The 23016-nt window shown below is 41.4% G+C and overlaps 1 protein-coding gene across 5 annotated transcripts in view; it reads left to right on the top strand.

Moving 5' to 3' along the window:
• The window catches only part of fer1l4 (fer-1 like family member 4), a 407998-nt gene that overhangs the window by 39977 nt on the left and 345005 nt on the right, over positions 1-23016 (top strand). For 3 of the 5 annotated variants that reach the window (XM_063040940.1, XM_063040942.1, XM_063040944.1), the window contains exons 6-8: positions 4364-4399; positions 10996-11145; positions 12343-12400. In XM_063040940.1, the coding sequence (XP_062897010.1) occupies positions 4364-4399; positions 10996-11145; positions 12343-12400 (244 nt within the window). The remainder of the gene's footprint in view (positions 1-4363; positions 4400-10995; positions 11146-12342; positions 12401-23016) is intronic. The other 2 variants (XM_063040941.1, XM_063040943.1) reach the window with 1 other exon arrangement.

Here is a 23016-nt window from a genome sequence, read left to right as displayed (position 1 = left end):
GTTCAAAAAATATTAACTTAGAGAGTATTAACTTGAAGAAAACTTACTAATATTAATACAGTTCTGGTCACTGAATATAGGAAAGATATCAACAAAATAGAGAGAGTACAGAGAAGATTTATTGGAATGTTACCTGATTTCAGCACCTAAGTTACAGAGAAAGGTTGAACAAGTTGGGTCTTTATTCTTTGGAGCATAGAAGGTTGAGGGGGGGACTTAATAGAGGTATTTGAAATTATGAAGGGGATAGATAGAGTTGACGTGGATAGGCTTTTTCCATTGAGCGTAAGGGAGATTCAAACAAAAGGTCATGAGTTGAGAGTTAAAGGGCAAAAGTTTAGGGGTAACATGAGGGGGAACTTCTTTACTCAGAGAGTGGTAGCTGTGTGGAATGAGCTTCCAGCAGAAGTGGTTGAGGCAGGTTCGATATTGTCATTTAAAGCAAAATTGGATAACTATATGGACAGGAAAGGAATGGAGGGTTATGGGCTGAGTGCAGGTCGGTGGGACTAGGTGAGAGTAAGCATTCGGCATGGACTAGAAGGGCCGAGATGGCCTGTTTCCGTGCTGTAATTGTTATATGGTTACATGGCTATTAAATCCTTAATTTTCTAAACAAGGAACGAAAAGTAGAAAAAAAAATTAGATACAAACGTATACCAAAAGTAAGAGAAAACAATTGTTCATAAAAGAAAGTAATGAACAGTTAGACTGATGATTCTAAAAAAAGGATCCATCAGGCAGACGCAACATAAATTTGTGTAATGAGTTATTGAACAGTTAAACTTCTGAAATTGATTCAGCACTCAAGAAATCCTGCACCTCTTCGGTCGAACAAAACCATCTCTGGGAGCCATTTTTCAAAATGATTCTTAGACGAGTGGGGTAATGAAGAGAGGGCTTAGACATGACTTTTTTAAACTTGAAGAGTTCATTCAACACCTTGGGTGAAAAATCTTCCACAATCCCTACCTTTCCCACGAGATTCACGAATTAAGGGTTCCTTTGTTTGCAAGTTGTGAAGACAAATTATCACTGAGCGGGGTCGTCCTCCCGGAGGAGGTCTTGATACAGGCAATCTGTGAGCTCGGTCTATTTTAGGTAGAGATTTAAAAATATTCGGAAATAAATTAGTCAAAAGAGGAGATTTACTAAAATGTTGCCTGGGTTTCATCTCCTAAGTTACAGAGAAAGGTTGAACAAGTTGGGTCTTATTCTTTGGAGCATAGAAGGTTGAGGGGGGACTTGATAGAGGTATTTAAAATTATGAGGGGAATTGATAGAGTTGACGTGGATAGGCTTTCTCCATTGAAAGTGGGGGAGATTCAAACAAAAGGTCATGAGTTGAGAGTTAAAGGGCAAAAGTTTAGGGGTAACATGAGGGGGAACTTCTTTACTCAGAGAGTGGAGGCTGTGTGGAACGAGCTTCCAGCAGAAGTGGTTGAGGCAGGTTCGATGTTGTTGTTTAAAGTTAAATTGGATAGATATATGGACAGGAAAGGAATGGAGGGTTATGGGCTCAGTGCAGGTTGGTGGGACTAGATGAGAATAAGATTTTGGCATGGACTAGAAGGGCCGAGATGGCCTGTTTCTGTGCTGTAATTATTATATGGTTGTATGGTTATAAAAGGTTTGCAAAAAATTCCGAAAGCTGATTGCCTTCCAATGACTCTTTAAAACCCAGAATACGTAGATTATTTCTTCTGTTTCTATTTTCTAAGTCAATAATCTTCTGTCTTAAAGTTTCTTTAATCTTTAACTGTTTGTCACAGATCTGTTCCAGGTTGTCAATCTTCGCGTCGAACGTTGTCAAAATGTTTACGTTCTCTTTTATCCATTTATTGTGTTCACTTAAAGTTTTTTGAATAGAATCCAATTTTCCATCCATCCATTTAAATTCAGCGCTGAGTTGCTGTAACTCTTCTGAAAGTTCATTTTTATGTTTCCGAAGTGTCACCATAATCGATTCCAAAGTTACCGGAGGGTCCTCTTCTTTTTTAGTAGCTTTAGCAATACTCATCATAAAGCAATATTGCTTTTAAAGGTAAGTTTTCAAAACAAGTTGGAAGCAGTGAATTAAAAAGAGTAGGAGCACCTATAAAAGCACTGCTATTCCATCAACAGCCAGTATGATCTCCTAGTAATTTCTAAAGTAGAGATGTGTTTGGCACAACTTTGTGGGCTGAAGGGCCTATATTGTGCTGTAGGTTTTCTATTTTTCTATGTTTCTAATCACATCTATTTGCCTCTGCTTTAACTTCAAAAATGTTTCAGTTACTAGAGCAATCGGAGGCCCCAGTCTAGACAGAGCTACTCAGGATGGTTTAAATTAGTCTGGCAGGTGCATGCCACCCAGAGTAGTAATGAGGCAAATATTGCAGTTAAAGCAAGCAAATCCATTAGGTAGGCCAGGCAGTGCAGGCCAGAGAATGTGGAAGGTCTGAAAGGCTAAACTGATGTTATTTTAAAACAAGAAGACTGACCCTGTGGAACACTTCTAGTCTTGGACCTTAAGTGTATAGCTTCTGGTATTAGATATTTCAAATCCGGGAAAAAGGTACACGTTGCCTACCTTATCTATGCCTCTCAGAATTGTATAAACTTTATCAGGTCTCCCCTCAGCCCTAGTTTCCTCTCACTCTCCTTATAGTTCCAAATCAGAGAGCATCCTAATAAACCCATTCTGCACTCTTCCACAACCTTCCTATAATGGGTGACCAGAACTGAATACAGTATTCCACACTGGTGTCAACAGAGCTTTAGAAAGCTACAACATTACTCCCTGAGTCTTGAACTCTATGCCTTGTCTAATAGAGGCAAGCATGCCATTCACTTTCTCTACCAGACTTGTATGGCCACTTTCACGACATTATGGACTTGCACCCCAAGTTCCCTCTGTACATTAATACTGTTAAGGGTCCTGCCATTGACTGTGTACCTCTTCTTTACATTTGATCTGCCAAGTGTAACACCTCATACTTGCCTGGATTAAATTTCTGCTAGCATTCCTCTGCCCAGATCTGCAGCTAATCTACATCCTGCTGTATCTTTGGCAACCTTCTATGCTATCCACAGCCCCACCATCATTTGAGTCATCAGCAAACTTACTAATCCACCCATCTATATTTACATCCAAGTCACATATTGTACATTCATATAGATCACAAGCAGCAGATGTCCCTATGGAACACTTTTAGTCTTGGACCTCCAGAATCAAAACCCCCAACTCACCATGGATCCCATGCACCTTAATCTTCTGGATGAGCCCACCATGAAGGACCTTTCAAGCACCTTACTAAAATCCATAGTCCTCCCCTCAACTGTCACCTGTATTACCTCCATAAAATCTCACTTGTAAGTAAAACATGACTTGCTTCACATAAAACCATGCTGACTATTGCTGATGAGACCATGCTTTTCTAAATGATCATAAATCATATCCATAAAAATCCTCTTCGATAAAATGGCAGGACCCTGGAGAAGTCAGCAAGACCTTGAGTACAAGTAAATAGATTCCTGAAAGTGGCAATACAGGTAGATAGGGTGATGAAGAAGTCATCTGGTATGCTTGCCTTCATCTGTCAAGACCCAGATGAGAGGAGTTGGAACATAATGTTATACAAGCCAATAGTTGGGCTACATTTGAGTACTGTGTGCTGTTCTGGTTGGATGTGATGAAGCTGGAGATGGTGCAGGAAAGATTCATGGACTGCATTCAGGGAATCTGCAAAGACTGGTACTGCTTTTCTTGAAGTAAAGGAGGCTGAGGGGTGATATTTTAGATGCGTACAATATCATGAGGAATAGATAAAGTAGACAGATAGTCACTGCCTTTTTTTCAGGGTAGGGAATCTAAGATGAGAGGGCAAAGGTTGAAAGTGAGAGGGGAAAGATTTAAAGGGGATCTGGGGGTAAGATTTTCACACTGAGGGTGGTGGGTAGGTGGAACAAGTTACCAAAAGAATTGAGGGAGGAGGGTTCAGTTACATTTAAAGGACATTTGAATAGGTACATGGATAGGAAAGTTTCAAGGGAAATGAATCAAACACAGACATACGGGACTAGTTCTGTTAGACAACTTTGTTGCTATGCACTAGTTGCCAAAGGACTTGTTTCAACTGTATAACTATGTATCTACAGAACTAAGGCAATTGGCTCACAGTGACTGTGTTGGCTTCAGTCTCCAATTAGAGCCACTTTCTTGCTCTGGTTAATTTGTTCATTGATCTCCTCAAGGCCCTCTAGGTGACATTTTCAGTTTAATTAAATACAACTCTTCACCTAGTTTCTTTACAAGTTTAATTTATTGACTGCTCGATGATTATAGCTTTATTAATATGTGTTTTCTCATGTTTCTTCACAGTGCCTTGACGATCAAAAATAATTATGTTGAAGAACGGTAAGGAGTTCTTACTTCTGGTGCATTTTTTTTCCAATAATCCCTTTATTAGCTTTCCATTCTGTATTAGAGTAGAGGACTATTATAACAGCAGGGGTCAATTGGACTCTATCTCACTATCCCTCTAGTCTTTTCAGCACTACTTAAAGCTAACTCTTTGACCAAGGCTTGGGTTTTGTACCCTAATATTTCCTGGTCTCTCTCAGTACCAGTGTTTTAATCTGACAATGCATTTGTGAAGATTCTTGAGATTTTAACTGAGTCACAAGAATGTAAGAGACCTTTTGGATTTCTCCTCAGTAAACTGTCAAGAACTGGAAAAAGTAATTTTCCATGTGCTTGCAGTGTAAAGAAATATGAGTGGTATCATTGCCTATGTCTTCATGTATGTGTGCATGTTAATGCCACACCTGAGTAGATGCATTGAATCAATTAGATGCCTTTTGAGCTCCCTGTATCTCAAGTTTATCAGTTTGTACATTCTGAAATATAAGAACCAACTGGAAATACATATTTTATACTGACAGCAAGGATGACTAGCAAATCATCATCAGAATCAGAGTCATAGAGAAGTGCATCAGGAACAGGACATTCGGCCCATCTAGTCCATGCAGGAACCATTTAAACTGCTTACTCCCATCGACCTGCACCTGGACCATAGCCCTCCATATCCCTACTATCCATGTACCTATCCAAACTTGTCTTAAACATTGAAATCGAGCTTGCATGCACCACTTGTGCTGGCAGCTCATTCGACTCTCTCATGATCCATTGACTGAAAAAGTCTCCCTTCATGATCCCCTTAAACTTTTCACCTTTTACCTTTAACCCATGACCTCTAGTTGTAGTTCCACCCAACCTCAGTGAAAAAAACCTCTTTGCATTTACCCTATATATACCCCTCATAATTATATCTCCTCTCAATCTTCTATGTTCTAAGGAATAAAGTCCTAACTTATTCAATCTTTCCTTATGCCTCAGGTCCTCCAGGCCCAGCATCAGAAGACCATAAGCTATAGAAGCAGAAATAGGCAATTTGACCCATCGAGGCTGCTCTGCCATTTCATCATGGCTGATCCAATTTTCCTCTCTGCTCCAATCTCCTGCCTTCTCCCTGTATCCCTTCATGCCCCGACCAGTTAAGAATCTATTAATCTCTGCCTCAAATATACATAAAGACTTGGCCTCCACAGCTGCCTGTGACAAAGAACTTCACAGATTCACCACTCTTTGGCTAAACAAATTCCTCCTCCTCTTTGTTCTGAAAGGACACCCATCTATCGTGAGGCTGTGTTCTCTGGTGTTAGACTCTCCCACCATAGGAAACATCCTCTCTATATCCTCTCTTAAGGCCTTTCACCCCTCATTTTTCTGAATTCTAGTGAATACAGGCCCAAAGCCTTCAAACACTCTTCATATGACAAGCCATTCAATTCTGGAATCACTTTTATGAAGCTCCTTTGAATCTTCTCCAGTTTCACCACACCCTTTCTAAGATAAGGGGCCCAAACCTGCCCACGATGCTGCAAGTGAGGCTTCACCAGTCTGAACATTACGTCATTGCTTTCATATTCTAGTTTTCTCGAAGTGAATGTGAACATCACATTTGCTTTCCTCACCATGGATTCAACATGCAAATTAACCTTTAGGGAATCCTACACAAGGATTCCCAAATCCTTTTGCACCTCAGATTTTTGTATTTTGTCTCCATTTAGAAAATAGTCAATCCTTTCATTTCTTCTACCAAAATGCTTGACCATACACTTCCCAACATTGTATTCCATCCACCATTTCTTTGCTCATTCTCCTAATCTGTCTGTCCTTCTGTAGCTTCTCTACTTCCTCAAAACTGCCTGCCCCTCCACCCAATTTCATATTGTCCACAAACTTTGCAACAAAGCTCTTATTTCCATCATCCAAATCATTGACATATAATGTAAGAAGAATCGTTCCCAACACAGACCCCTGTGGAACACCACTAGTCACTGGCAGTCAGTCAGAAAAGGCTCCCACTCTTTGCCACCTGCCAGTCAGCTACTGCTTTATCCGAGCTAGAATCTTTCCTGTAATAACATGGGTTTGTTAAGCAGCCTCATGTGTGGCACCTTGTCAAAGACCTTCTGAAAATCCAAGTACACAACATCAACTGGTTCTCCTTTGTCTATCTTGCTTGTTATTTCTTCAAAGAATGCCAACTGATCCATCAGGCAAGATCTTCCCTTGTGGAAACCATGCTGACTACAGCTTATTTTATCATGTGGCTCCAAGAACCCTGAGACCTCATCCTTAATAATTGACTCCAATATCTTCCCAACCACTGAGATCAGACTAAATGGCCTCAACTTTCCCCCTTCTTAAAGAGTGGAGTGACATTTGCAATTTTCCATTCTTCCAGAACCATTCCAGATTCTAGTGATTCTTGAAAGATCATTACTAATGTCTCCACAATCTCTTCAGCCACCTTTCAGAACTCTGGGGTGTATACCATCTGGTCCAGGTGACTTATCTGTCTTCCACAGTGAAGACTGATGCAAAATACTTATTAAATACTTATTCAGTTTGTCTGCCATTTCCTTGTCCCAAACCTGCTCACAATGCGTCAAGCGTCGTTTTCCAGTGGTCTAGTCCACTCTAGCCTCTCTTTTACCCTTTCTGTAACTGAAGAAACTCTTGTTATCCTCTTTAATATTATTGGCTAGCTTACTTTTGTATTCTATTTTTACCTTCTTAAAGACTTTTTAAAATTGCCTTCTTTATATCGGCTCAGCTAGGACAGTACAGAATAGCAGGCAGGATAGCAGAATGCTCCTCTTGCGGGATGTGGGAAGGCAGGGAGACCTCCAGTGTCCCTGACGACTGCAACTGCAAGAAGTGCATCCGGCTGCAGCTTCTAACTAACCATGTTAAGGAGTTGGAGCTGCAACTGCATGAACTCCAGATCATTTGGAAGGTTGAAGAGTTGATAGAGAAGACATACAGAGAGATAGTTACAGCAAAGGTGGAGGACACCGGAGACTGTGTGACAGTTAGGAAGGGGAAAGGATTTTGCAGCCCATTTTTTCAGCTGATCCAGATCCCTCTGCAAGTCATGATAGCCCTCCTTGCTGTCCATGACAACCCCAATATTGGAGTCATCTGCAAATCTGCTAACCCAGTTATTCACATTAACATTTAAATCACTGATATAGATAACAAACAACAATGGACCCAGCACTGAACCCTGCAGCGCAGCACTAGTCACAGGCTTCCAGTTAGAGGGGCAACCATCTACAAAAGCTCTCTGGCTTCTCCCATGAAGCCAATGTCTACTCTAATTTACTACCTGATCTTTAATGCCAAGTGAACTAACCTTCTTGAGCAGCCTCCCATGCAGGACCTTGTGAAAAGCCTTTGCTGAAGTCCATGTAGACCACATCTAATCATTCACTTTCCTCAAAACCTCCTCAAAAAACTCGATAAGATAGGACGCACAAAGCCACGTTGACGCTTAATCAGTCCATGTCTATGGAAAAACTTATATATCTGGAATGCCTCAGAATACCTTCCAATGATTTCTTCACAACTGATGTCAGACTTGTCAGCCTATGATTTATGTTCATGCTTGGAGCCTCATTTAAACAGCGGAACAACATTGGCTATCTGCCATTCCTCTGGTACCTGACCTGTTGTAAGGATGATTTAAATATCTATTCTAGCCTCCCAGCAATTTCTGCACTTGCCTCCCACAAGGTCTGAAGGAACACTTTGTCAGGCCCTGAGGATTTATCCACCCTGATTTGCCTCAGCACAGCAAACATCTCTTCCTCTGTAATCTGTACAGGGTCCATGAAGTTGATGCCTCTTCTATAGACTCTGTCTGTCTCCTGAGTAAATACAGATGTAAAAAATATATTTAAGATCTTCCCCATCTCCTTTAGCTCTGCACATAGATTACAATTCAGATTTATATATGTAGAATATCTTAGGATTCTCCTTCACCTTGTCTGCCAGGGCAACTTTATGCCTTCGTTTAGCCCTCCTGATTTTTCTCTCAAATGTTCTCTCTAACATTTCTTATACTCTATAAGCAACTCATTTGTTCCTACCTGTGTATACCTGCTTTGAACCTCCTTTTTTTTTCTTAACCAGGGCCTCAATATCTCTTCAAGACCAAGGTTCCCTACACTTGTTATCTTTACCTTCTATTTTGACAGGCATGTACAAGCCTTGTACTCTACAAATTTAACTTTTGAAGGCCTCCCACTTACCAAACACACCTTTGGCAGAAAACAGCCTGTCCCAATCCATACTTGCCAGATCATTTCTGATACCATCAAAATTGGCCTTTCTCCAATTAAGAACCTCAACTTGCAGACCAGACCTTTCGATTTGCATATTTACATTGAAACTAATGGAATTGTGATCACTAGATGCAAAGAGTTCCCCTTCACAAACTTCTGTCACCTGCCGTAGCAGATCCAGTATTGCACACTCATTGGGACTTCTACGTATTGATGAAGGAAACTTTCCTGAACACATTTTAGAAACTCTATCTCATCAAGTTTTTTTTACAGTATGGTAGTCCCAGCCAAATGTGGAAAGTTAAAATCACCTTCTATAACAACCTTATTTTTCTGTGAGCTCTCTACAATTTGTTCCTCTATATCCCTATGAGTGTTGGGAGGTCTGTAATATAGTCCCATTACTGTGGTTTCTTATTCCTCAGTTCCACCTGTAACGCCCCACCAGACAAGTTCTTGAGTCTGTCCTGCCTGAGCACTGCCATGACATTTTCCTTGACGAATAATGCCACCCCTCCTTCTTTGATCCCTTCTGCTCTGTCATGTCTAAAACAATGGAACCCTGGAATATTGTTCTGCCAGTGCTGTCCGTTATAATGTCATAATTCTAGGTGTTGATGTGTGCCCTGATCTCAACTGCCTTTCCTACAATTGCCACCAAAAGTTTAAAAAAGTTGTCAGTGATGTTGAGTGACAACATTAATAGGGTGTGTCTGGAAAGGCTAAGTACTACATAAACCCAAGGGGAAATGAAGGGGGAATTCATGCATATCAATTGACGAGTTCATGGATTTCAATTTGCAGCAGGTTTGCTACAGCTGCTGGGGAGAGGTTAAACTGATTTGGCAGGGGATTAGGAAACTGATTGATAGTGGCAACACACATAAAATGCTGGGTTCCTCCAGCATTTTGTGTATGTCACTCGGATTTCCAGCATTTGCAGATTTTCGGTTTGTAATTGAGTGATAGGCTGAGTATGGGGCAGTTGGTATACGGGTCAATGCAGTTTGTCATGAGACTGTCAGGAAGGACAAGCAGATGATCAGGCAGAATTGCAGTCAGTGGGATGAGTTGCAGAGTAACAGGAGGACAAATTGAAAAGGGTGGTGAATGCAGGACTGAAGGTGTTATATTTTGAATGCATGCGGGGTATGCAATATGGTTGATAATGTAGCCTGGTTAGAGATTGGCAACTATGACGTTTTAGGCATCACAGAGTCGAGGTGAATCTCAAATGGGGGATGTGGTTACAAGATTAAGATGGGTGTTTAAAACTGAAATGCAAAGGAACATGGCGGATGGTGAATCTACGCCATCAGATTGTGTAGGCTGGCTCATTGGTGGAGTTTAACTAGGAAGTAAATAAAAGATTTGAAAGACTGGAGAATTGAGGACAGTGGGGCTCTGGCATGATGATATTTCCTTAGAATAAATATTCAAAATCTCATTGATTTATAAATATTCTTTAATGTTTCAGCCCCTTCATAATTGATGAGAATGTCCTAATTTTTGTTTGCTATCTGTTAAATATTTAAAAAGTCATAGCATGCTGTTTATGATCTATTGCCTGACAGGAGCACAGTTGCCAAATGACAGATCCTCTATACAAGTAGGTGAGGTGGTTAAAGAGCAATTCTTCACCACACGGTTAGCGAAATAGCAGGGAGCAGGCTGTTCAGCCTTAAAGGGCAATTCTTTACCACACAACTGGACATATAACATTTTGCCACAGGGAGCAGACACTGAGTCTACAGAGATATCAAGTACCCATTTCTTATGCTCGATGATCCCAATTTATTTTCCTCACATTTCTATCAATTCCTTGCAGGTTCTACCACCTACATTCTAGGGGCAATTTACAATTCACCAAGAGACCTTCACATCTTTGGATTGTGAGAGGAATTTGAGACATCAAGGGTTACTGTACGTACATGGTGAGGGAAACATGCAAGTGGCACATAGACATTGAGGATAGGATTGATCTCAGATCTGTGCACCTGTGAGACTATTTATTCTGTGTCGATTTCCTTCCAGCTCACTGGTAATACTAAGTTTGTTACTGTTTGGGTAGTCTCAAACATTTTGTTGAAATTTAATTTCTCCATGTTTTATTTTTAATCAGTGTATGATTTTAATGTTTCTGAATTATGAACAGAAGAGATTCTGCAGATGCTGGACAGTGAATGAAATCATATTTTCAGTGACACCAACCTGTGGATTTCCAGTTTGACTCGGGTCTCTACTCCCAGGCCACACCTTTGAATGAAAATTGTAAATTTCATCAGAAATTGTTTGTTGTTTCTCAATCTGTTACAGCAGCACTGATCTGGAAAAAGCTGAAGAGCTGGACAGAAAGACAAAATCTCTTGGGCGAAAGCTAGCGAATGATAATGATGATGAAGATGAAGACGATGTTGATATTTCTGAAATTGATATCAGTTCCATATCTTTTACACCACAGAAAAGGTGATTGACAAAACAAAAACCATGCCTTTATTTTACTCTTGCAGTCAAGCTACAATTCATTGAGGCAATGACAGAAGCCACTTTTGCATATAATGTTCTATAATGCACAGATACTGATGGACAAAGAATGAAGCCTCTTGCACTACTGCCCCAAATGACAGATTGATGAGCATTGTTTGTGATCTCTTTTATGGAGTGTGATGTTATGGCAGGATCTCTGATTGGACAGCAATATAAGAATCACATATTTATGGAGCAGGATGGCATCACCTCTGGAATCTCTGTAATTTATGGGGATAAAAACAATAATCTGATCTGATTTCATGGTGTTATGGATGGCATTATTTACATCTCTGTTTAATGAAACTTTATTGAGTTGCATTGGTTCATAGAACATAGAAAACCTACAGCACAATACAGGCCTTTCAGTCCACAAAGCTCTGCCGAACATATCCTTACCTCAGAAATTACCTAGGGTTACCCATAGCTCTCTATTTTTCTAAACGCCATATACAGTACCTGTCCAGGAGTCTCTTAGAAGACCCTACTGTAAGCACCTCCACCACCATCACCAGCAGCCCATTCCACACACTCACCAATCTCTGCGTAAAAAACTTACCCCTGACATCTCCTCTGTACCTACTTCCAAACACCTTAAAACTGTGCCCTCTCGTGCTAGCCATTTCAGCCCTGGGAAAAAGCCTCTGACTATCCACACGATCAATGCCTCTCATCATCTTATACACCTATTTCAGGTCACCTCTCGTCCTCCATCACTCCAAGGAAAAAAGGCTGAGTTCACTCAACCTATTCTCATAAGGCATGCTCCCCAATCCAGGCAACATCCTTGTAAATCTCCTCTGCACCCTTTCTATGCTTTCCACATCCTTCCTGTAGCAAAGTGACCAGAACTGAGCACAGTATTCCAAGTGGGGTCTGACCAGAGTCCTATATAGCTGCATTGGTTCAGTCTGACCAGTTCCATTGCAAATTGGAATGAGTTGGAATTAGTCATCATATTTTTTGATACCTGGAACTTTTCTGTGCTTTGGAAGAAATTCAGGATTCACTTGGCCAGGGATTTAATTGATTAGGCAGAGTCTTCCTCAGTGCACACTGGAGGATAGGTTCTAGCTGTTTATTCCATATTTATCAAACTCCTGCTAATATTTAATATTTCTTCATTTCTATTCACAGCCGTTCTAGATTTTTCACCAAGGCAGATCTGCACACACCCAGAATACAGAATTTTCAGGTAATGGAAACTAGGTATTTACAACCAAGTGACAAGTGAGTTTCTATCACTGAATCCATTTAATGCACAGATTCCATGATGTCCAACATTGGAGCCATTTCCAATTTGAGACCTTGTCAAAGGTCTTAATAAAAATGATTGATTCACAGAACAACGAACAGAACCGAGAACAGTATATGTGAAGAAAGTTTCATGACTTCTTGATTAGTAAGGGCATCAAAGTTTAGAGGGCAAAGGCAGAAGAATTGGATTGAGAGGGATAATAAATCAGACGAAATGGACTGGTGGTGTAGAAGCAATGGCTGAATGGCCAAATTCTGCTCTTACAGTTTCTTTTATGGTCTTAGAGCACAGGAACAGCTATGCTGATGTTGTGTCGTCAGTAACTCTCAGACTGTTGTGTCGACAGTAATTCTCAGACTGTGTTGTGTTGTCAGTAAATCTCAGACTCTGTCGTCAATAAATCTCGGACTGTATTTTGTCATCAGTAAATATCAGACTGTGTCGTCAGTAAATCTCAGACTGTGTTGTGTCATCAGTAAATCTCAGACTGTCATTAGTAACTCTCAGACTGTGTTGTGACATCAGTAAATCTCAGACTGTGTTGTGACATCAGTAAATCTCAGACTGTGTTGTGACATCAGTAAATCTCAGACTGTGTTGTCAGTGAATCTCAGACTGTTGTGTCGTCAGAAAATCTCAGACTGTGTTGTGTCATCAGTAAATCTCAGTCTGTGTCGTCAGTAAATCTCAGACTGTGTCATCAGTGAATCTCAGACTGTGTTGTGTGGTCAGTAAATCGCAGACTGTTTTGTGTCATCAGTAAATCGCAGACTGTGTTGTGTCATCAGTAAATATCAGACTGTGTCGTCAGTAAATCCAGACTGTGTTGTATCGTCAGTAAATCTCAGACTGTCATTAGTAACTCTCAGACTGTGTTGTGACATCAGTAAATCTCAGACTGTGTCAGTAAAACTCAGACTGTGTTGTGTCATCAGTAAATCTCAGACTGTGTCATCAGTAACTCTCAGACTGTGTCGTCATTGAATCTCAGACGGTGTTGTCAGTAAATCTCAGACTGTTGTGTTGTTAGTAAATCTCAGACTCTGTTGTGTCGTCAGTGAATCTCAGACTGTGTTGTGTCATCAGTAAATCTCAGACTGTGTCATCAGTAACTCTCAGACTGTGTCGTCATTGAATCTCAGACGGTGTTGTCAGTAAATCTCAGACTGTTGTGTTGTTAGTAAATCTCAGACTCTGTTGTGTCGTCAGTGAATCTCAGACTGTGTTGTGTCGTCAGTAACTCTCAGACTGTGTCGTCAGTAAATCTCAGACTGTTGTGTTGTTAGTAAATCTCAGACTCTGTTGTGTCGTCAGTGAATGTCAGACTGTGTTGTGTCGTCAGTAACTCTCAGACTGTGTCGTCAGTAAATCTCAGTGTCATCAGTAAATCTCAGACTGTGTTGTGTTGTCAGTGAATCTCAGACTGTTTTGTGTCGTCAGTAAATCTCAGACTGTGTCATCAGTAACTCTCAGACTGTGTTGTGTGGTCAGTAAATCACAGACTGTGTTGTGTCAACAGTAAATCTCAGACTGTGTTGTGTCGTCAGTAAATCTCAGACTGTGTTGTGTGGTCAGTAAATCACAGACTGTGTTGTGTCATCAGTAAATCGCAGACTGTGTTGTGTCATCAGTAAATTTCAGACTGTATCATTAGTAACTCTCAAACTGTGTGTCATCAGTAAAACTCAGACTGTGTTGTGTCGTCAGTAAATCTTAGACTGTGTCATCATTGAACCTCAGACTGTGTGGTGTCATCAGTAAATCTCAAACTGTGTCATCAGTGAATCTCAGACTGTGTTGTGTCATCAGTGAATCTTAGACTGCGTCATCAGTAACTCTCAGACTGTGTGTCATCAGTAAAACTCAGACTGTGTTGTGTCGTCAGTAAATCTTACACTGTGTCGTCATTGAACCTCAGACTGTGTTGTGTCATCAGTAAATCTCAGACTGTGTCGTCAGTAAATCTCAGACTATGTTGTGCTGTCAGTGAATCTCAGACTTTTGTGTCGTCAGTAAATCTCAGACTGTGCCGTCAGTAAATCTCAGACTGTTTTGTGTCGTCAGTAAATCTCAGACTTTGTTGTGTTGTCAGTGAATCTCAGACTGTGTTGTGTCATCAGTAAATCTCAGACTGTGTTGTGTCGTCAGTAAATCTCAGACTGTGTTGTGTCGTCAGTGAATCTCAGACTGTGTTGTGTCGTCGGTAAATCTCAGACTGTGTTCTGTCGTCAGTGAATCTCAGACTGTGTTGTGTTGTCAGTGAATCTCAGACTGTGTTGTGTTGTCAGTAAATCTCAGACTGTGTCGTCAGTAAATCTCAGACTGTGTTGTGTTGTCAATGAATCTCAGACTTTTGTGTCGTCAGTAAATCTCAGACTGTGTTGTCTCCTCCGTAAATCTCAGACTGTGTTGTGTCGTCAGTGAATCTCAGACTGTGTTGTGTCGTCAGTAAATCTCAGACTGTGTTGTGTCATCAGTAAATCTGAGACTGTGTTGTGTCGTCAGTAAATCTCAGAATGTGTCGTCAGTAAATCTCAGACTGTGTCGTCAGTAAATCTTAGACTGTGTTGTGTTGTCAATGATCTCAGACTTTTGTGTCGTCAGCAAATCACAGACTGTGTCATCAGTAAATCTCAGACTGTGTTGTGTTGTCAGTGAATGTCAGACTGTGTTGTGTCATCAATAAATCTCAGACTGTGTTGTCTCCTCCGTAAATCTCAGACTGTGTCATCAGTGAATCTCAGACTGTCGTCAGTGAATCTCAGACTGTGTTGTGTTGTCTGTAAATCTCAGACTGTGTTGTGTCGTCAGTAAATCTCAGACTGTGTTGTGTCGTCAGTGAATCTCAGACTGTGTTGTGTCGTCAGTAAATCTTAGACTGTGTTGTGTCGTCAGTGAATCTCAGACTGTGTTGTGTCGTCAGTGAATCTCAGACTGTGTTATGTCATCAGTGAATCTCAGACTGTGTTGTGTCATCAGTAAATCTCAGACTGTGTCGTCAGTAAATCTCAAACTGTGTTGTGTTGTCAATGAATCTCAGACTTTTGTGTCGTCAGTAAATCTCAGACTGTGTTGTTTTGTCAGCGAATGTCAGACTGTGTTGTGTCATCAATAAATCTTAGACTGTGTTGTCTCCTCCGTAAATCTCAGACTGTGTTGTGTCATCAGTAACTCTCAGACTGTGTTGTGTCGTCAGTAAATCTCAGACTGTGTTGTGTCGTCAGTAAATCTCAGACTGTGTTGTGTCGTCAGTGAATCTCAGACTGTGTTGTGTCGTCAGTAAATCTCAGACTGTGTTGTGTCATCAGTAAATCTCAGACTGTGTTGTGTCGTCAGTAAATCTGAGACTGTGTTGTGTCGTCAGTAAATCTCAGACTGTGTCGTCAGTAAATCTCAGACTGTGTCGTCAGTAAATCTTAGACTGTGTTGTGTTGTCAATGATCTCAGACTTTTGTGTCGTCAGCAAATCACAGACTGTGTCATCAGTAAATCTCAGACTGTGTTGTGTTGTCAGTGAATGTCAGACTGTGTTGTGTCATCAATAAATCTCAGACTGTGTTGTCTCCTCCGTAAATCTCAGACTGTGTCATCAGTGAATCTCAGACTGTCGTCAGTGAATCTCAGACTGTGTTGTGTTGTCTGAAAATCTCAGACTGTGTTGTGTCGTCAGTAAATCTCAGACTGTGTTGTGCCGTCAGTGAATCTCAGACTGTGTTGTGTCGTCAGTAAATCTTAGACTGTGTTGTGTCGTCAGTGAATCTCAGACTGTGTTGTGTCATCAGTGAATCTCAGACTGTGTTATGTCGTCAGTGAATCTCAGACTGTGTTGTGTCATCAGTAAATCTCAGACTGTGTTGTGTCGTCAATGAATCTCAGACTGTGTTGTGTCGCCAGTAAATCTCAGACTGTGTTGTGTCGTCAGTAAATCTCAGACTGTGTTGTGTCGTCAGTGAATCTCAGACTGTGTTGTGTCGTCAGTGAATCTCAGACTGTGTTGTGTCGTCAGTGAATCTCAGACTGTGTTGTGTCGTCAGTGAATCTCAGACTGTGTTGTGTCGTCAGTAAATCTCAGACTGTGTTGTGTCGTCAGTAAATCTCAGACTGTGTTGTGTCATCAGTGAATCTCAGACTGTGTCGTCAGTAAATCTCAGACTGTGTTGTGTTGTCAATGAATCTCAGACTTTTGTGTCGTCAGTAAATCTCAGACTGTGTCGTCAGCAAATCTCAGACTGTGTCGTCAGCAAATCTCAGACTGTGTCATCAGTAAATCTCAGACTGTCGTCAGTGAATCTCAGACTGTGTTGTGTTGTCTGTAAATCTCAGACTGTGTTGTCTCCTCCGTAAATCTCAGACTGTGTTGTGTTGTCAGTGAATCTCAGACTGTGTTGTGTCATCAGTAAATCTCAGACTGTGTTGTGTCGTCAGTAAATCTCAGACTGTGTCATCAGTAAATCTCAGACTGTGTTGTGTTGTCAATGAATCTCAGACTTTTGTGTCGTCAGTAAATCTCAGACTGTGTCGTCAGCAAATCTCAGACTGTGTCATCAGTAAATCTCAGACTGTGTTGTGTTTTCAGTGAATGTCAGACTGTGTTGTGTTGTCAGTAAATCTCAGACTGTGTCATCAGTGAATCTCAGACTGTCGTCAGTGATTCTGAGACTGTGTTGTGTTGTCTGTAAATCTCAGACTGTGTTGTGTCGTCAGTACATCTCAGACTGTGTCATCAGTGAATCTCAGACTGTGTCATCAGTGAATCTCAGACTGTGTCGTCAGTGAATCTCAGAATGTGTTGTGTTGTCATTGAATGTCAGACTGTGTTGTGTCATCAATAAATCTCAGACTGTGTTGTCTCCTCCGTAAATCTCAGACTGTGTTGAGTCGTCAGTAAATCTCAGACTGTGTTGTGTCATCAGAAAATCTCCGACTGTGTTGTGTCATCAGTGAATCTCAGACTGTGTCGTCAGTAAATCTCAGACTGTGTTGTGTCGTCAATGAATCTCAGACTGTGTTGTGTCGTCAGTGAATCTCAGACTGTGTTGTGTCATCAGTAAATCTCAGACTGTGTTGTGTCGTCAGTGAATCTCAGACTGTGTTGTGTCGTCAGTAAATCTCAGACTGTGTTGTGTCGTCAATGAATCTCAGACTGTGTTGTGTCGTCAGTGAATCTCACAGTGTGTTGTGTCATCAGTAAATCTCAGACTGTGTTGTGTCGTCAGTGAATCTCAGACTGTGTTGTGTCGTCAGTGAATCTCAGACTGTGTTGTGTCGTCAGTGAATCTCAGACTGTGTTGTGTCGTCAGTAAATCTCAGACTGTGTTGTGTCATCAGTGAATCTCAGACTGTGTTGTGTCATCAGTAAATCTCAGACTGTGTCGTCAGTAAATATCAGACTGTGTTGTGTTGTCAATGAATCTCAGACTTTTGTGTCGTCAGTAAATCTCAGACTGTGTTGTGTCATCAGTAAATCTCAGACTCTGTTGTGTCGTCAGTAAATCTCAGACTGTGTCATCAGTAAATCTCAGACTGTGTTGTGTTGTCAATGAATCTCAGACTTTTGTGTCGTCAGTAAATCTCAGACTGTGTCGTCAGCAAATCTCAGACTGTGTCATCAATAAATCTCAGACTGCGTTGTCTCCTCCGTAAGTCTCAGACTGTGTTGTGTCGTCAGTAAGTCTCAGACTGTGTTGTGTCGTCAATGAATCTCAGACTGTGTTGTGTCGTCAGTGAATCTCAGACTGTGTTGTGTCGTCAGTAAATCTCAGACTGTGTTGTGTCGTCAGTGAATCTCAGACTGTGTTGTGTCATCAGTAAATCTCAGACTGTGTCGTCAGTAAATCTCAGACTGTGTTGTGTTGTCAATGAATCTCAGACTTTTGTGTCGTCAGTAAATCTCAGACTGTGTTGTGTCGTCAGTAAATCTCAGACTGTGTCATCAGTAAATCTCAGACTGTGTTGTGTTGTCAATGAATCTCAGACTTTTGTGTCGTCAGTAAATCTCAGACTGTGTTGTGTCGTCAGTAAATCTCAGACTGTGTTGTGTCGTCAGTGAATCTCAGACTGTGTTGTGTTGTCAGTAAATCTCAGACTGTGTTGTGTCGTCAGTGAATCTCAGACTGTGTTGTGTCATCAGTGAATCTCACTGTGTGTGTCGTCAGTAAATCTCAGACTGTGTTGTGTCGTCAGTGAATCTCAGACTGTGTTGTGTCATCAGTAAATCTCAGACTGTGTTGTGTCGTCAGTAAATCTCAGACTGTGTCATCAGTAAATCTCAGACTGTGTTGTGTTGTCAATGAATCTCAGACTTTTGTGTCGTCAGTAAATTTCAGACTGTGTCGTCAGCAAATCTCAGACTGTGTCGTCAGTAAATCTCAGACTGTGTTGTGTTGTCAGTGAATCTCAGACTGTGTTGTGTCATCAATAAATCTCAGACTGTGTTGTCTCCTCCGTAAGTCTCAGACTGTGTTGTGTTGTCAGTAAATCTCAGACTGTGTCATCAGTGAATCTCAGACTGTCGTCAGTGAATCTCAGACTGTGTTGTGTCATCAGTAAATCTCAGACTGTGTCATCAGTGAATCTCAGACTGTGTTGTGTCATCAGTAAATCTCAGACTGTGTTGTGTCGTCAGTGAATCTCAGACTGTGTTGTGTCGTCAGTAAATCTTAGACTGTGTTGTGTCGTCAGTGAATCTCAGACTGTGTTGTGTCGTCAGTGAATCTCAGACTGTGTTGTGTCGTCAGTGAATCTCAGACTGTGTTGTGTCGTCAGTAAATCTCAGACTGTGTTGTGTCGTCAATGAATCTCAGACTGTGTTGTGTCGTCAGTGAATCTCAGACTGTGTTGTGTCGTCAGTAAATCTCAGACTGTGTTGTGTCGTCAGTGAATCTCAGACTGTGTTGTGTTGTCAGTAAATCTCAGACTGTGTTGTGTCATCAGTGAATCTCAGACTGTGTTGTGTCATCAGTAAATCTCAGACTGTGTCGTCAGTAAATCTCAGACTGTGTTGTGTTGTCAATGAATCTCAGACTTTTGTGTCGTCAGTAAATCTCAGACTGTGTTGTGTTGTCAGTGAATGTCAGACTGTGTTGTGTCATCAATAAATCTCAGACTGTGTTGTCTCCTCCGTAAATCTCAGACTGTGTTGTGTCGTCAGTGAATCTCAGACTGTGTTGTGTCATCAGTAAATCTCAGACTGTGTTGTGTCGTCATTAAATCTCAGACTGTGTTGTGTCGTCAGTAAATCTCAGACTGTGTCATCAGTAAATCTCAGACTGTGTTGTGTTGTCAATGAATCTCAGACTTTTGTGTCGTCAGTAAATCTCAGACTGTGTCGTCAGCAAATCTCAGACTGTGTCATCAGTAAATCTCAGACTGTGTTGTGTCCTCAGTAAGTCTCAGACTGTGTTGTGTCGTCAGTAAGTCTCAGACTGTGTTGTGTCGTCAATGAATCTCAGACTGTGTTGTGTCGTCAGTGAATCTCAGACTGTGTTGTGTCGTCAGTAAATCTCAGACTGTGTTGTGTCGTCAGTGAATCTCAGACTGTGTTGTGTTGTCAGTAAATCTCAGACTGTGTTGTGTCGTCAGTGAATCTCAGACTGTGTTGTGTCATCAGTAAATCTCAGACTGTGTTGTGTCGTCAGTGAATCTCAGACTGTGTTGTGTCGTCAGTGAATCTCAGACTGTGTTGTGTCGTCAGTAAATCTCAGACTGTGTTGTGTTGTCAGTGAATGTCAGACTGTGTTGTGTCGTCAGTAAATCTCAGACTGTGTTGTGTCGTCAGTAAATCTCAGACTGTGTTGTGTCGTCAGTGAATCTCAGACTGTGTTGTGTCATCAGTAAATCTCAGACTGTGTTGTGTCGTCAGTGAATCTCAGACTGTGTTGTGTCGTCAGTAAATCTCAGACTGTGTTGTGTCGTCAATGAATCTCAGACTGTGTTGTGTCGTCAGTGAATCTCAGACTGTGTTGTGTCGTCAGTGAATCTCAGACTGTGTTGTGTCGTCAGTAAATCTCAGACTGTGTTGTGTCGTCAGTGAATCTCAGACTGTGTTGTGTCATCAGTAAATCTCAGACTGTGTTGTGTCGTCAGTAAATCTCAGACTGTGTTGTGTCATCAGTGAATCTCAGACTGTGTTGTGTCATCAGTAAATCTCAGACTGTGTTGTGTCGTCAGTAAATCTCAGACTGTGTTGTGTCGTCAGTAAATCTCAGACTGTGTTGTGTCGTCAGTAAATCTCAGACTGTGTTGTGTCGTCAGTAAATCTCAGACTGTGTTGTGTCGTCAGTGAATCTCAGACTGTGTCGTCAGTGAATCTCAGACTGTGTCGTCAGTGAATCTCAGACTGTGTTGTGTCGTCAGTAAATCTCAGACTGTGTTGTCTCCTCCGTAAGTCTCAGACTGTGTTGTGTCGTCAGTAAATCTCAGACTGTGTTGTGTCGTCAGTAAATCTCAGACTGTGTTGTGTCGTCAGTGAATCTCAGACTGTGTTGTGTCGTCAGTGAATCTCAGACTGTGTTGTGTCGTCAGTGAATCTCAGACTGTGTTGTGTCGTCAGTGAATCTCAGACTGTGTTGTGTCGTCAGTAAATCTCAGACTGTGTTGTGTCGTCAGTGAATCTCAGACTGTGTTGTGTCGTCAGTGAATCTCAGACTGTGTTGTGTCGTCAGTAAATCTCAGACTGTGTTGTGTCGTCAGTGAATCTCAGACTGTGTTGTGTTGTCAGTAAATCTCAGACTGTGTTGTGTTGTCAGTAAATCTCAGACTGTGTTGTGTTGTCAGTGAATGTCAGACTGTGTTGTGTCGTCAGTAAATCTCAGACTGTGTTGTGTCGTCAGTGAATCTCAGACTGTGTTGTGTCATCAGTAAATCTCAGACTGTGTTGTGTTGTCAGTAAATCTCAGACTGTGTTGTGTCATCAGTGAATCTCAGACTGTGTTGTGTCATCAGTGAATCTCAGACTGTGTCGTCAGTAAATCTCAGACTGTGTTGTGTCGTCAGTCAAATCTCAGACTGTGTTGTGTCATCAGTAAATCTCAGACTGTGTTGTGTCGTCAGTAAATCTCAGACTGTGTCATCAGTAAATCTCAGACTGTGTTGTGTTGTCAATGAATCTCAGACTTTTGTGTCGTCAGTAAATCTCAGACTGTGTCGTCAGTAAATCTCAGACTGTTTTTGTCGTCAGTAAATCTCAGACTGTGTTGTGTTGTCAGTGAATCTCAGACTGTGTTGTGTCATCAGTAAATCTCAGACTGTGTTGTGTCGTCAGTAAATCTCAGACTGTGTTGTGTCGTCAGTGAATCTCAGACTGTGTTGTGGTCGTCGGTAAATCTCAGACTGTGTTGTGTCGTCAGTGAATCTCAGACTGTGTCGTCAGTAATCTGACTGTTTGTGTCGTCAGTAAATCTCAGACTGTGTTGTGTCGTCAGTGAATCTCAGACTGTGTTGTGTCGTCAGTAAATCTCAGACTGTGTTGTGTCGTCAGTAAATCTCAGACTGTGTTGTGTCGTCAGTAAATCTCAGACTGTGTTGTGTCGTCAGTGAATCTCAGACTGTGTTGTGTCGTCAGTGAATCTCAGACTGTGTTGTGTCGTCAGTAAATCTCAGACTGTGTTGTGTCGTCAGTGAATCTCAGACTGTGTTGTGTCGTCAGTGAATCTCAGACTGTGTTGTGTCATCAGTAAATCTCAGACTGTGTTGTGTCGTCAGTAAATCTCAGACTGTGTTGTGTCGTCAGTAAATCTCAGACTGTGTTGTGTCATCAGTGAATCTCAGACTGTGTTGTGTCGTCAGTAAATCTCAGACTGTGTTGTGTCGTCAGTGAATCTCAGACTGTGTTGTGTTGTCAGTAAATCTCAGACTGTGTTGTGTTGTCAGTAAATCTCAGACTGTGTTGTGTCGTCAGTGAATCTCAGACTGTGTTGTGTCATCAGTAAATCTCAGACTGTGTTGTGTCGTCAGTAAATCTCAGACTGTGTTGTGTTGTCAGTGAATCTCAGACTGTGTTGTGTCGTCAGTAAATCTCAGACTGTGTCGTCAGTAATCTCAGACTGTGTTGTGTCGTCAGTGAATCTCAGACTGTGTTGTTCTCGTAAATCTCAGACTGTGTTGTGTCTCAGTAAATCTCAATCTCAGACTGTGTTGTGTCGTCAGTGAATCTCAGACTGTGTGTCAGTAAATCTCAGACTGTGTTGTGTCGTCAGTGAATCTCAGACTGTGTTGTGTCGTCAGTGAATCTCAGACTGTGTTGTGTCGTCAGTAAATCTCAGACTGTGTTGTGTCATCAGTGAATCTCAGACTGTGTTGTGTGTCAGTGAATCTCAGACTGTGTGTGTCAGTAAATCTCAGACTGTGTAATCTCAGACTGTGTTGTGTCGTCAGTAAATCTCAGACTGTGTTGTCTTGTCATCAGTGAATCTCAGACTGTCTCAGTAAATCTCAGACTGTGTTGTGTTCTCTGTAAATCTCAGACTGTGTTGTGTCGTCAGTAAATATCAGCCTGTGTCATCAGTGAATCTCAGACTGTCGTCAGTAAATCTCAGACTGTGTTGTGTCGTCAG

Source organism: Mobula hypostoma, chromosome 2 (genome assembly GCF_963921235.1).
Source record: "Mobula hypostoma chromosome 2, sMobHyp1.1, whole genome shotgun sequence".
Lineage (NCBI taxonomy): Eukaryota > Metazoa > Chordata > Chondrichthyes > Myliobatiformes > Myliobatidae > Mobula > Mobula hypostoma.
The sequence above is the reverse complement of the archived record's forward strand: the minus strand, read 5'-3'. Positions and strand labels throughout refer to the sequence as shown.